Here is a 15898-nt window from a genome sequence, read left to right as displayed (position 1 = left end):
AGTTTCTATTGGTCATATTCCCACTGTTATATAAACTTGTTAGTAAAGCACAGGATCACAAAATATAGATTTCATACTGTAGAAGGAAAATGTTGTGTATTCTGACCAATAGTAAATAACTAAATGATTAAATTATTGAAGATTTAGATATTTTATGATGCCATAACCCATAAATACCCTCAACTGACACCCAAATTTACATGCTGTATTTGCTTACAATCTGTTTTGGAATCTCAAAAATGTACTGTAACTAGTAAGACATTAAACTTATTCCCCACAAAACACAGAAACTTTCGCATAGAAATTCACTTATAGGTTATTTAAAATGGTCTCCCCAGAGTCTTAGAAAAACAGCAGAGCACATGGGTTATTCAGATTCATGAAAATACTTGAAGCCTTGGAAAACTCTTTTCTTCCACCTCCTTCTGTAAAACCATCAACATTCTGATAGTTAATATTTGAAAGGTATTTGTTTTTTTTAATCTTTCATCGAGATGATGAAGTTGTGAGAAGAATCTCTGGCAGTAGATTCTGGAACTATAGTGTAGCATAAGAAAATTCAACTTCTGCTAAGTAATGAGACTAATGGGTTGTTTCTGACTTAGGACAGAAAAGTGAAAATATCCCCTATTTTCTTAAACTAAACCTGCATGTGGAATTTTATATATTTACATTTATGTTTGACATGTACAACTTGAATTTAGTTAGCAAAAACAGAAAGTAGTCCTCCAGAGCATTTAAGAGTTCAGTGAATATTTATTTCTCTTCCATCTAAATCAAGCAAAATACAATTTGTACAGTATAGTACAGACAAATTCTGTAGTACAGAATCACAGAGCCATAGTTGCTCAAAGAAACACTTTGTCCATGTGGCCCTGCAGCTTATCAACATGTGATGTTATAATAAGTATCATCTGTTACAACCAGTGAAAATAATACCACAGCCAATATGTGCAAAAATATATCAATGTAAAGTAAGCACAAACAGAAAACATTCAACTTATAATAAAAGCCAAAATCCATAGATATCCTCAAAATAAAATAATAAAACATACCCAATTAAATAAGCCTGAATCAAATGCAGCAATTGTTTGCTTGGAAAACAAGCATGTCATTTAGAAGTTAACCCAATGTGATATTCTGCTATGAGGCAAAACAACATGGACTAGTTACTATCCTAAGAGAAGCATTCTACCTAGGACACAATTATCTGTAAGCTAATACTTGGCTTAGCATATTTGACAGGCTAAAGATGTCACAAGGAAATATTTGTTTTCAAGGACAACACTTGCCGTGTTTGTTTCATGCTTAACAATAACACTTATGATGATTTATTTTATGGTACAAATCTTACAAATGTTCATGATCACTATGAAGATTTACAAAACCCACTGCCTTAGAGTGACTGTTAAATATTTAGTAATAATAGTCTAACAATTTAACTAATTTTGCAAACTAAACAAAACAAAAAAACTATACGCATCCCTATACATCTATATGGGATGCCACTTACAAAACAAAGACTTTCTCTTCCCTCACTTAGTAAATTTATGAGTGTTTCAATTTTTCATCCCTGTTTTACCAAGTTGAGAAGTTCACTGAAATATTCAGCAATTAACTTAAAAGGAAGAGATGGTGATGTAAAGCATTTGATATGGTAAAAACCTCCTGAGCCATGAAGTAAGTGCTCTTGAAACTCTTATTACTAATAATCTCAACTCTCTTACTCAATGAATGAGACAGTGTTGAAAAAAGAGGTGAGCCTGTGGTTCTCATTCTGCTCATAGGTCCTCTTCTTGAGCAGAGGAGATTCTGGGAGATGTAGTGAGCTGAGTTGATGTAGAGAAGCCAGCTGTATATTTTACAGAAGAGGATAAGAGTTCTCTTCCTCACTGAAGAACTCTTTAATGCCTCCAATTCTTGTACATGGCTAACATGTAACTTCCTGAGCCAAAGCCAGAGGAATCCCTGATTCAATTGTATACAGTTTTCTTCATTTCTCTCTCAGGAGCTTCTGAATTTGAATTCTAACCCCAGCCAGAACTAAAAGCCTAAGAATGCTCAGGGGTTTCAAATCCTCACAAATGGTAGAGCAATACTGACTGTTTGGTTTGTATTTTGAAAGGGCAATTATTTTTTTTTCCTAGAAGAATATAGTATGCCTGTGTGTACATATTTATGTGTACATGTGTTTGTGTGTCAGAAGAGAACGTGGGAGAGCATGTGTGAAAATGAGAGATGTAGAAGACACAATTCATCCTTGGAAAAACAGATAGCAAGATATAAGATACTGAATATAAACACATAATTTAGTGTTCCCTCTCAATTTGGGGCCTGTTTCTCAGAATTTTCTTTTGTTCTTGCCTTCTTCTTTCTTTCTCTTCCTTCTTTCCCTTTCATATTTTTCCTTCCTTCCTTCCTCCCTCTTCATTCCTTCTTTTCTGTCTCTCTGTATCTTCCTGTCTCTTTTTATCTCTCTCATTATTTTCTGGCAAACTAGCATAAACTTAGGGCCATATGCTTGCTTAATAGGCTTTATACCACTTGCGCCATGCCCTAGCATTTTTGTATTTCATAAAAATCACATGCCATATTTGAGTGAAATTAGTTTTCCCACATCCCTTTTTAGTATTTAAATAAAATGCTAATTGTCTGGTTAATACTAATCTTAATTTAATCAAACAGTTTTGCTTGTGTATTTAACTTGTAAGCTTTATATCACATTAAAATGTTTTTATCATCCCTATCACTTTGGCATCAAGCATGTATTGACACTCAACATTGTCATCATCACGAACTGCTTATATGTGTGTTGATTAAAATGCTAACACTAATGTTATGTCTGTCTTGCTTCTGTCTTTTAAAATTGAACAAAGGAGAAATGTCTGCATTTTCTTCGCATGCATTAATGGAAGAATATTTTTCCAAAAATTGCATTATTTCTTTGTTTGCTCAATGAGTATTTCAACATAAATTTTATTAAGGAACTATGATGTGTGTTTATGGTTTCATTTCTCCATATAGGGCAAAATTAAAAACAAAAAACTAACATGTGTTTTGATTACTACAATGGGAAGTATTGACTTCCAGTGGACTTAGGGAAAATAGCAAGTGGATTTTTTAGAGCTTTCAGAGCTCTAAAAAATACTAGAGCTTTCAGAAGTTGGGGCATATCTGAACAAGCTTTTTATACTTACTTGAAATGTTTATCTTCATTAATATTAGGATAAAATTGTAAATCATTACAAGTTTTCAACATCTTATCTTAATTATATAGCTTACAAGGTAACTTTGAAAACTGAAATAAATATCTAAATTTACCATCTAAATAAATACTTATAACTTGTTTGTATGTGTGGTCCTGCTGCTTTTAATTTTATTTAAACAAAATGTCTCAGAAATCTGTGCTTTAGAAATGCAACTGCTAATTCTTTAAAATATGAAGAATACTTCAAGAAATGAACATTCTCAAAAATACCAAATTTGGATACTATTTTTAAGGAAAAAAGGTAAATATAATGCTTTGAAAATCTCAGTAGTAAAATGAACTCATGAAACAATTTTCCTGTTTGCTGAAATAGAACTGAAAAAAATAGTATCTGAGATAAAAATGCTTAATATTTTTGCTATAAATAAAACATGCTTCCAAAATACCTTTTAGATCTCAGGTACAATTCTTTCAAAAGAATAAACTTTTAAGTGTTACTAGCATTTCAAGTCTGCAATATCTCTATATTTGACGTGTGAAGTCATACATATTACCATATTATCTTGATCACCAATCATGATACAAGTATAAATACTTTAAAGTTTTGTTTGATTTTTCTGAAAATGAACTAGATAGATCTTATAATCTGTTTTCAAATCTTTCCCAGACAGCTCACTAGAGGAGAAAAAGAAACATAAGACAACATATGACCACAAGAGGGCAGAATACATCTTTAATTCTAATTTTAACTGTAACTCAAGTTTTGACATTCATTGATATCTTTCTGAGAAAGTTATCTTGACTTCCACCCTTCCACATTGGAGTGAAATGTAAAGGACATGTTAACATTATATACCAGAAATATCACCAATATGGTTTGGTAAATGTTTTGTGAAGAGCACAGGCCTCAAAGTGACCATATTTTCCTTTCATGATTTATAGCAACCACAAACACACACCTGCTACTCAAATCTCGTGGCTTAGACATTGATACAATAATTAACAGGTACAGAAAACTTACAGGAAAATGTGAATATATCTGATATTCTGCATATTTTACACCATGATGGAATGAAAAATTCAAAGATTAAAAACACTTAGTTTTTAATTTGATTCTGAAATTCTCTTTTTTTTCTTGAATGTTCTAATTTTCCCCCCAAAGCTAATGTAATAATTTCCTTGGAAATACACCTCAAACACAAAACTACAGCTATGCCGTTTTTTAATGATAAATATAATATGAAGCTATTCAACAATGACTTGTTTAAAAATTAGTTAATATTAAGAGAGCTTTATCCAGTCAGATGAGTATGTAGAATAACTTATTGTAACACCGTTAGTCATTTCTGTGCAAGAGCAATGGAAAGAAGTTGGATGCTTTGTCATTATTTTCCTGTTGTTGCTGTTGTTTCGATTTCCATTGTAAAACTTTTTCCAAAGCCAATGGGTGGTTTAATAGGTGGTTTCAACCCATCAGGAGTCCAGCACGTGCCTGGGCAGACGATAGTGCTCAGGTTTGGAGCGCAGCTTCTTCTCCTGTGGGTTGGCATACTTCCACTTCGAAGGTGACATTTTGAGCTTTTTCCTCTTCTTATCTGTGCACCACACTTTTTCACAATACTCCTCCACTCTCTGGAAGTTGCTGTACCCGATCAGCTGCAGGAATTCCTTGTACCATGGTTTTGTTCCTTGAGGGATACTACTGCGGGCCGGACACGGCATCCGGTGCGGCCCTTCCTCCTCATAGTCTTTACTAAACATCTCCTCCACTCTCTCTTCTTCCACGATCTCCAGGGTGATTTTACGGATCGTATGGACAAAGCTATGCTCTACTGTCTGGCAAAAATAGGTCCCAGCATCGGCTTTGCGTATCCTGAGGAAGAGCAAGCCCAGGTCCATTTTAACCACTCTGTCATCTGTCTTAACCTGTAAGGAAAAAAAAGAGGAAATGGCACTGGAGTATTACCCAAAGGAAATGACAGTAGGTAATAAAACAGCAATCTATAGCCCTGCCCCTACCTATTTGGATTTTTTTCCTTTGGATTATCATATCATGAAAGCCATCCCTTCAAATATGCAAAGTAACTAAATCAGTTTGTGAAAGTCAGGAACTTATTTCCATTATTTACACTGGATTCTATTTAACATGGCCTTGAGGTCATCTCATAGGTCATCTTAAAGGGCAAGATGAGCTAATTTTCTCCCTAAAGAATTCCGTATAATCACTCAGAAGAGGATATGAAGGTTTGTCGCATTTGTGATTTTTTTAACTCTTGGTTCTGGAAGTATAGAGCAAATATTTTCCACATCTGTTTTAGGCCTTCTGAATTGTAATGACCAGTTCTGGGTGTCTTTCAATGTTTCTGTTTACCAAAATACAACATATCAATTACTTCATTCTATAGCATTCTCAAATTACCCCATCCTCAACTGTCAATTATTTATATTTCTCATATTTAACACATCACAAATTTTTATCAAGGTTTCTTCAATGCTAACCCAGAAAAGTATCCGTCTTCATCATCATTTTTACCACACGGCTGGATTCATGACTGTTTCTTTGGCCTTGTCTCATAAAAGACTCATTCAGATCTTCCTTCTCTCTGTTCTTTCTGTCATGCCCAGCTTGATTATTTTTAGGACCTCTGCTCTTATCTCTTCCTAGAGGGACTTTCTCCAGCTGGCTACTTCTCATCCTGAACAAATCAAGTGTCAGCTTGTTAAACAGGCTCCTTTATAATGTCCTTCTTACCATCATTTCACATGTTAACCTTTAGGTCTGGGCTTACTGCATTAATGCATATATCTAGTCATATCCTTTCAATTAATTTTCATGGCTACTTTTCTCTCTTATTTCAATGGATAGAGGCTAGTTAAGTCTTCTTTAAGACTCAATTTCTTTTCTCTTTTTCTTGTTCATATCTTTATGACATATTATTATGACATTTGCTCAGTTAACCAGACTTTGCCTTACCAAGTCTATCTCCTCAAACAGTCCGATGTAGCATTTCTGGAGATTAATGATCATTCTATAGTAATCTCTTAATATGTTTATTATCACAAAAATTCACATAAATTAAAAATTGTATTTGGTGTCACATGTAGATCAGCGTCAGTGTTAGTATTTGATTTTATTATAAATTCGACACCATTTCCAAAGTCTTATTTTTCCCAGGTGCTAAAAAGAAAGATAGCTTTAGGGCTGGGAAGGTGGCTCAGTGGTAGAGTGCTTGCCTTGCATGCATGAGTCCCTGAGTTCGATTCCTCAGCACCACATAAGCAAAAAGAAAAAAGCCAGAAGTGGCACTGTGGCTCAAGTGGTAGAGTGCTAGCCTTGAGCTGAAGAGCTGAGGGACAGCACCCAGGCCCAGAGTTCAGGCCCCACAACTGGACACCCCCCCTAAACAAAAAGATAGCTTTAATATGTTAATAATACATTCCATTCAAGTGGAAACCAAACAATATCTTTGTAGTCATAGACATAAAAATCTTTAACATCACTTGAAAGAAGTATTGGGATTTTTTTGTTGTTGTTGGTTGTAGGCCTAGCTGCTGTCCCTGAACTCTTTAGCTCAAAGCAAGCATTCTACCAAAGCACTGCTTCCAGTTTCCTGGTCGTTAATTGGTTATATAAGTCTCAGGGACTTTCCTGTCCAGGCTGGCTTTGAACTATGATCTTTAGATCTCAGCCTTTACAGTAGCTAGGATAACAGTCACCCGGCTAAGTATTAGGAATGAGTCATATGTTATAGAAGGAAAGCTTCACACACATACACACATGAACACATCACACACACACACACACACACACACACACACACACACACAACCATATAAGCTTCATGTGGATAATTATTTCAGTAAAAAAGCTATATTAAAGAATCATTTTGATTAATTGGCTTATATTTTATTTGTGCATTTATTTTGAGGTCGCATTTGAATAAATCTATAAGCATACCAAACCATGCACTGCTTCATGTGAAATAAGGCATTTTCATATTCATCTTCTTTGTGTGGACGTGCGTGTGTGTGTGTTTTATGTGTGTGTATGTGTCATAGTGTATGCCTCATATTGAAGAGTTATGAGGCAGTGACTGTTTGTTGCTTGTTTATCTCAGCTAGCAGAGCAACACGTGGTGGGTAATCCAAACAACTGGTTGTTTGCCTTTATAAGCCCTGCAAATCTTTAGCTTGGGGCTCTCCTCCTAGGCTCCCCTGTGTCAGAGTGTAGGACGAGGCCCAAGCTGCAGACTGGCTAAATAAAACCTTAAAACAGCTGTAAAGTCTGACTCTCGGTGGTCTTCTTGGTGGGGGTGCTGTGACCTGGGCACAACAGTATTAGTGTCCCAAGAAGACAATGCACTTTTAAAGTCAAGGAGAAGGCACCTTATGTGTTATTAGATCATATCTTCTTTAACATTCCTGCTGCCACTCTAGTTTCTTCTTCGAGTTATATTTTGGTCTTGTTCTTTCTTCTCTTTCCTTATCAAATTCTGTGTTACTGCCTACCAATTCACTGTTAATTTTCTTTTTGTCTTAGGCTTACACTTCCATTTTCTTTATAATTATTTCCTTTACAACTCATAAAGACCTTTAGCTTCACTCATGTTTGTATCACTTCTGTTTGTAACAGAATTTTGTATTTATATTATTTAAAATGTTTATCTATGAAATAATTTCATTGCCTTCATCATGCTATCAGTTACTTAAGGGCAAATGTCCACCTCTCTATTTTCCTGAGTTGTTCTGGGCACACAGTGAAAAATGAGAACATATTAGTTGGATCCTAGGGTGCAATGATACACAGCAGTGGCATGTAGGAACAATCTTTAATGGATGCGAGAGGGCTGCAGCACAGAGCTCAGGAGGCAGCTTGAGGGAGACATTGACTTCTCACAATAATCCACCTAGGGCCACCTCATACATCTCCTATTCAAATGCTATAATAATGTATTAACCAGTATGAAAGGCATCATCTAGTTTATGGAATCTATCAAGCAGTTTATTAAAGCAACAACAACAAACCTTAAAACTAAGCCTTTGGCCACTGAAATTAGAAATAGAATTGTAATCTGGTATAAAAATATACAATTTTCTTCAATAATCATAAAAGCTCTCAAGTTTGAGCTTTTATGTTATGTACACAGATTCAAGACAGGTACATATTCCAAGACATAATTATGATAATTACCACAGGAATTTTCCTACATCAGTTATTTTCATGTTAAGATATTTAAAGTATTTTAATATCTAGAAGATGCAAAGAACCTAAAGTCAATATGAAGAAGTATGCCTGAGAAAAGCACATAAATAGGCAGCTTAGAGGAGAAACCTAACTGCTTAATATATAACTGAGTTTACATTAATCTTACTGGGAGTAATCTTAGAAGTGGAAAATTTACAAAAGATACCATGTTACACTAGAAGAAAGACGAATGATAGAGAAGTAGACCATAGCACATTGTGATGGAGGCCTGCACAAACAATGGCCCTACACAGACTGTCCTGGAAGTGCAGATGCTACAGAGGTTCTGAGTGAAAGTTGGCAAGGACTCCTGAAATGAAGCATGTGCATAGGCAACAAAGCAACAGCTTGCTTCTGCATCTACATCCAGACCATACAGACATGAGCAATAATGATGTGGGAGAAGTGCTGACCCTGATTTCTCACTGCTTGGAGAGTCATGGAGGACTATGGAGTGCTGTGTATGCTATAGAATGGTTACTGGAAGGTAGAGCCAAATAAAGTACACAGTATTTGGGGGGAAGGGACTTTAAATCATAATGTTCATTTTTAAAAGCAAGAATAATAAGATAGATAAAATAATTGATTCAGCTTTACAGCTCAAACATACTCAAAATATTGTATATCTGTTCAATATACAAGTACAGTTCTGGACTTATTTCAAGCATTATGATGAATGTTTGGGGAATGTATGTAGTTAGGAAAGGGGAGAAAAGTCATCCAGGAAAAATAAAGTCAAGAAAGATTTCTGTGGATCAATCATAATAATGTGTCACAAATTAAGAGGTTTAATTTAGAAAATTCACGTAAAGTTTAAAACAAGCCAAAAATGAAAGAAAAAGAAAGGAAGAAAGAAAGAAAGAAAGAGAGAGAGAGAGAAAGGGAGGGAGGGAGGGAGGAAGAAAGAAAGAAAGAAAGAAAAAAAGAAAGAAAGAAAGAAAGAAAGAAAGAAAGAAAGAAAGAAAGAAAGGAAGGAAGGAAGGAAGGAAAGAAGGAAGGAAGGAAGGAAGGAAAGTAAAAGACTTTCTAATTACTGTTTCAGTTATTTTTGGCAATATATAAACTAAATGTTGCTTAGATACTTTCAAATTCTAATATACTTCAATTAAATGGTCATAGTATATTTACAACATTGAAATAATTTTAAGGGGAATATGTATTTAAAATTTCCATCTATTAGAATGTCATAATGAAGGGAAATTATGAGAAAGGATGAGTAAAGCTAATGCAAAAATTCACAGCATAAAGCATTGTACAATTACTAAAGTTTAAGGACAACTCCAACATGAAATTTCTCAATGAACAGAGAAAAGTATAATAAATTTTAAGATTCAAAATGCTTCCTTGTACTGAAGCCCAAGAAAAATCTTTCATGTTTTCATGAAATGAGATAGTTGCCAAATAGCAGCAATATAGTTAAATGTATTTCTTTAAGTCAATATCTAAGCTAAAGTGAAGGCAAGATGTCCAAGGGCTATCCCATCTAAGGTACATTATATGATTAAAACAATGTAGTTCAGACAAACGTATTTATGAGGTATATCTTCACACAAAAAATGTGCACTTGCTATTTTTTTTCTTTCTTTCTTTTTTGTCAGTCATGGGGCCTGAACTCTGGGCCTGGGCGCTGTCCCTCAGCTCTTCAGCTCAAGGCTAGCACTCTACCACTTGAGCCACAGTGCCACTTCCAGCTTTTTCTGCTTATGTGGTGCTGAGGGCCTCATGCATGCAAGGCAAGTGCTCTACCACTGAGCCACCTTCCCAGCCCTGCACTTGCTATTAATAGGAGCCATACTCTAGAACAAGAGGAATTAATTGTTGCGTATCTGCTAACTTGGCTTGCATCGTCATATTAGCAAGTTTAATAAGACATAGAGATTGATATAAGTGGGAAAAGGCATGGACGGATCTGTACATGATTCCCAGGAAGAATATTTAAGTTTCAAATATTTCTCTTTTCTGAATTCTAGATTTAAATTCAAATTCTAGATTTAAATTCTAGATCCTTATCTATTCTCTGAGCATCACTCTCTATGAATACTAGGAGAAATATGTCTCTGCCATACCAAGGGGGGAAATGCAATTTGTGGACTAACTAGCTATATATTAGAAATAAAAATAATTAAAATAATTAAAATGAAAATATTTGCACTAACATACTTATGGTACTAGGAAAATATTTTTATCAATGCTAAAAAAGTAGATTCAGAAAATTTGATTGTAATGAGTTACTAGTTTAGAAAAGATAAACATTTAAAAAATGGACCAAAAAGAAAAAAATATTGCTGAACAGATGTTTCAAATGAGACGAGTTCATGCACTTTATGTTATGAAAACAAGAAAAACAAAGAAATGCCATTCATATGGAACAAAGCCCCATGTTTTCAGGACATATGTATGAAGACAAAAACATAAAATTATAGTGTCATTGATTCTGACACTTCCTGTCAGGCTACAGCTTTCCTGAGAGTCAGGAAAGTATGAATCATCACAGACAAGGTAGTAGGGCAAGATTTTATTTCAGAAGTGTCCCAGCTTTGGTGACATAAAATAATATTAAAAGGTAAGCCAGGCACCAGTGGCTCACACCTGTAAATCCTAGGTACTCAGGAGGCTGAGATCTGAGGATCAGGGTTCAAAGCTAGCCTGGGCAGGGAAGTCCGTGAGACTCTTAACTCCAATTAAACCACTAGAACACTGGAAGTGGTGCTGTGGTTCAAGCAGTAGAGCACTGACCTTGAGTTGAAGAGCTGAGGGACAGCGACCAGGCCCAGAGTTCAAGCCCCATGACCGACCAAAAAATAATAATATTAAAAAATGTGATTGTACAGTCTATTTTTCTTGGTCCGGATAAGCTATTCCTTAAATTCATGTAACAGGTTTTTAGTCTTCACATATTTAACTAAGAAACAATGAACTCTTAAGTTCATTGTTAAGGAGCTGCTGACTGATAAGTTCATCATGCCTACTCATGACTTTGATTAATTTACACAGCATAATAGGTGGTCTGAAAGTAGAGTTTGGCAAAGAGTTAAAAGATGAATTGGAAGTGAAATGTAATTGAATTTTTGGAGTTTTGATGTCAATTTACACATTGTTTTGAGTTCCAACAATAAATGTGCATTTTTGTGCTCCTTTAATTCTACACAATTCACAAAATAGGCTTTTTTAATAGACACAAATGCATATTTCTTCTTTGCTGGAGACTACAAAAAAAACGATCAATAAGAAACATGGGGAAAGAAATTCCACAATATTTATTAAAGAACAAATTTATAAATTAAGCCTCTGGTCTTAATGTACCAGCAAGTTATCCATCTGCTTATGTCACTCTGGCATAGGCATAATGCTGTCTCATGTACCTTGGCATTGCCCCTTAATTTCCTCACTGGAGATTTAGGAATCTCATTCCCCTTGTTTCTAGGCCCCAATTTTGTTCCAGCATCACTGGGAAAGATTCTATGCTATTGTCAGTAAATGGAAGAAGAACAAAACTCAAGAGGAATAAAAGTTCAAGACGTGATTGACATTCTTTGGTTTGACTGGCATTCAGCAAAAAGTCAAATCTTAGGTTTATTTTAATTAATAACTATTTTATTCAAATTACATACAATTCACAAGGATACTCATTTAGTAAGGCTTTAATTATTTGATCTTAGGTATATGCTCCAAATTTAGAGTTCAAACTCTGTACATTAAAATTTATTTCATTTCAATACCTGTTCACTTCTAACCTCATAACCACACTCAACATGCCAGAATCTAGATGATGCTCAAATAATATCTCCCCTTTGCTATCCAGTGTTTCCCTGTTTAACTCAGAACAAAGCCCCTGAATAAGCTAGCAGCTTTATTTCCCTCTCTGATTCATGCTCTCTTATTCTCTCTGGTCCTCATGTCCCTCCCTCCTCACTGACTTCCCCTCTGCTGTTCTTTAAATATGTCAGATGCACTCCTTCCTTCCTCAATAGCCGTTTGTATCTGTCATTGCCATTATCTAGAAACTTTGCCCATATAGTAAAAATGGCCTACTATCTTACATTTTTCAAATGTCACTCTCTTGTTGACTTTCTTAGCAAAAATTTTCATTACAATGCTTTTAAAATTGCAACTTCTCAGCCAAGCACTGATGGTTCAAATTCATAACCTTAGCTACTTAGGAGGCCGAGACCTCCTGAGGATCACAATTTGAAGGCAGCCAAAGGTGGAAAAGTCCATAAGACTCCATTTCCAATTAAATTTTTGCTAGTTAATTGAAGCATGGCTCAAGTGGGTAAGTCCATCTATGAACAATCAGATGTGAGAGCAAGAGGCCATTGAACTCAAGGTCTAGTACAAGTTGCAACCTTATTTAATATTACTTTTTGCTCTTTCTTCACAGTACGATTTAAATGAAAGCATAACTCACAATATCCATTTTTAAAGGGTGAGCTAAACATTCTTCTTGTTACAAATGCATGAAAACAAGCTAGTGTATGTTAGTTTTATATCAATATTTTCAAAAACTAGTCAATCATATTATTTTTTATTCCAGTGGGGATGAGTAAAAGTGTGCACTGTTTGAAAATAGTTCAGTTATGTACATATTGTAGTACAGTATTTTGTGGTCTCAGAATTTAAAACAGGAATTTTTCAAATTACAAGCAGGTTCTTAATGTTTAAAGATGAAAAGTAGTGCTTTAGTCATGAAAGTTGGAACAGTAAGCTCCAGTATACTCTTATGAAGAAAAGTATATAGAGAGAGATGAAGGTAGCATCAGAATTTTTCACAATTTGAATACAAGACCTTTCATAACAAATGTTTTCCTATTTATTCTACATTAGAAACTAAATTTAGAATTCTGGTTTGAGATGATGTATTTTGTTAGTTGAAAGAACAGAGACCTATAGTATACGATGTTATACTAGCAGTAAGTTATTAAATATTTTGTTTCTTAAGTGTTTCCTTGTAAATGAAATAAATTTTGGTATAATTTATAAAGAATATACTTAGGCCAGGAGCTGGTGGCGGTGGCACATGCCTGTAATCCAAGCTACTCAGGAGGCTGAGATCTGAGATGCTGTTCAAAGCTAACCTGGGCAGGAAACTCCGTGAGACTTTTATCTCCAATAAACCACCAGAAAACTGGAAGTGGATCTGTGGCTCAAGTGGTAGAGTGCACACGTTGAGCTGAAGAGCTGAGGGACAGTGCCTAGGCCCAGAGTTCAAGCCCCCTGACTGACAAAATAATAACAATAATTATAGTAATAATAATAATAATATAACTACTCCTTGATATACAGACAATGAGACAATGCATGGATGTAAATCAACACAGCTTTGGAATGAGAATATGTAGATTAACCCACCCAGCATGTCACTATTGTGTATAGGTGATAACTCTTTGCATTTCAGTTTTGAATGTGTAAGGTGGAATAATTCTATGTACTATGCAGTGTGCAATCTAGAGATAACAAGGTAAGCAACCTGCTTTAGTTCCTTTGGGGAATAGTGGCTTGTTAAATAATTGCTTCATCTACCAGGAGTGTTCTGGTAAGTCTCTTTGTAACTTTAGATGTGTTCTGTCATTTCACTTATTGTTTAGTTTCTAAAGATAAAATTAGAACAACAATGTTATCCCTATGAATATGCCATTGATTGATAACACTAGAGGGCTGAATCCAAGAAAGAACAAGTTTAAACAGGAAGATGTCCAAGAATTAAAAACTTAATTTAGCAGAAGGGAGATGTCCACTCTCTGTAGCCTGACAAGTTAGTAACTTCTCATGTTTTGTGGAATCTGGAGATGATGATAACCATTCTGAGGTGTGCTCTAAGTATCATTCTTATAGGAGGTGCACTGGAGTGGTCAACCTAAACTTACTATGATCTACATTTGATCATGCAATGAACTGATATAGGTCTCATTATAAATAAGATGAAAGAATGTTAACCAATGTAAAGAGATCTTTCAATGAAACAGGATCCACTTGTAAAGATGTTCTGTTGAAAGAAGGGACTAGAAATGATGGGCAAGGAGATGAGATTGTATCAGCAAAATAAGAAAGAAGCTTATAATTGAACATCAATGGATGAAGTAAGTCAGGATGATCAGGTAAATATTTCAAAATAAAGTAGATTATTGTGTACTTCAGATGAGGAATAGACAAGCTGAGGAAAAGAAACCACTGATGAAAGAATTGTTTCTGGGTCTTCTGAAACTATTCAACTGGAGGAACTATGGAATATTTCTAAATCCTCTCTTTCAAAAGGAGTTATGATATACTTTAAAAAGCCATTTCACCTCAGGTATGTGAAGTGGAAAATATCCTAACACTGAGTGAATAGTTTAATTCAGTATAAATGTACTATAATATTTCAAATGTCTTCTTGCTTAGAATGTCGGTAGAGTTCAAAGCCCATGTAATCAACAACAACGATCCAGCTTCTATAACTGATTTCCTAACTTCTTCCTGTACACAGCCAGCAGCCTTGACCCAAATTTCCTTACCCAGTTAATGCCTCCAAATGATTCTGTATATGTGCGTCAAATACGACCTAATCCTCAAATCCCAAGCAGTCCAAGGCAAACCTCTCACATCACTAGGTGGTTTCAGAAATAAAATCTTCATTTCCAAAACTATTTATAGAATGAAAGAGCTAATGGCATATCTTTGTTCTCAGTGGACAGGAAGTCTTACTGTATGTTTCACATATACCTCAAAGGCTCTTTTTTTATTTTTATATTTTGATAGCATTTATTGGCTAGGTACTATTCTAGGCCTTAAATTCTTTTTCTTTTTCACTTCATTTTTTTCATCCCTTTGTATGTCCCTCCCTCCTTTCTTTCCTTCCTTTCTTCTTTCTCCCTCCCTCCCTCCCTCCTTCCCTCCCTCCCTCCCTCCCTCCCTCCCTCCCTCCCTCCCTCCCTCCTTTCTTCCTTCCTGCCTGCCTGCCTTCCTTCCTTCCTTCCTTTCTTTCTTTTCAGAGGCTCTTTTTTATAAAAGTTTGTTGTTTCTATTTTTGTTTCACTTCTATTATTCATATGTGTTCTAGTGACTCTATTTCAGAAACATTAACTTGGCCAATACAGTTTAAAACTATCATTCTGACAACATATGTATAAGTACTTCCTGAATGAAATTCTAATTTCTAGATCCAAAGTATTGATTTATATATTTATATAAAATAATTGACATATGCACATATAATTTAAAAATCAATATGCATTCAAATATATATATCACACTTAATGAATAAAATTGGCTTTTCAAATAAGATGTGTGAAACACAACAGTTTTCCCCTCCCTCCCTCTCCTTCTCCCTCTCCCTCCCTCTCTCCTTCTTCCTCTCCCTCTCCCTGCCTCTTTCCCCCCATCTCTCTCCCTCCCCCCCCCCCCTCATTTGTTGTGAAGCATTTGAGCTCAAGACTAGCATTCTACCGCTTTGAAACATAGCTCCCACC

General features: G+C 35.2%; 1 protein-coding gene across 1 annotated transcript in view; it reads right to left on the bottom strand.

Annotated features, from left to right (window-relative positions):
* Positions 1 to 4675: 4675 nt before the first annotated feature.
* Sema3e (semaphorin 3E) overlaps positions 4676 to 15898 on the bottom strand; it is a 201786-nt gene continuing 190563 nt past the window's right edge. The window contains exon 17 of the mRNA XM_042684792.1: positions 4676 to 5134. Coding sequence (XP_042540726.1) covers positions 4682 to 5134 — 453 coding nt within the window. The 3' untranslated portion in view covers positions 4676 to 4681. The remainder of the gene's footprint in view (positions 5135 to 15898) is intronic.

This window comes from Dipodomys spectabilis, unplaced genomic scaffold (assembly GCF_019054845.1).
Source record: "Dipodomys spectabilis isolate Male_0828 unplaced genomic scaffold, ASM1905484v1 ptg000089l, whole genome shotgun sequence".
Taxonomy (NCBI): domain Eukaryota; kingdom Metazoa; phylum Chordata; class Mammalia; order Rodentia; family Heteromyidae; genus Dipodomys; species Dipodomys spectabilis.
Note: the sequence above shows the minus strand (reverse complement) of the source record. Positions and strands in the feature narration are given on the sequence as shown.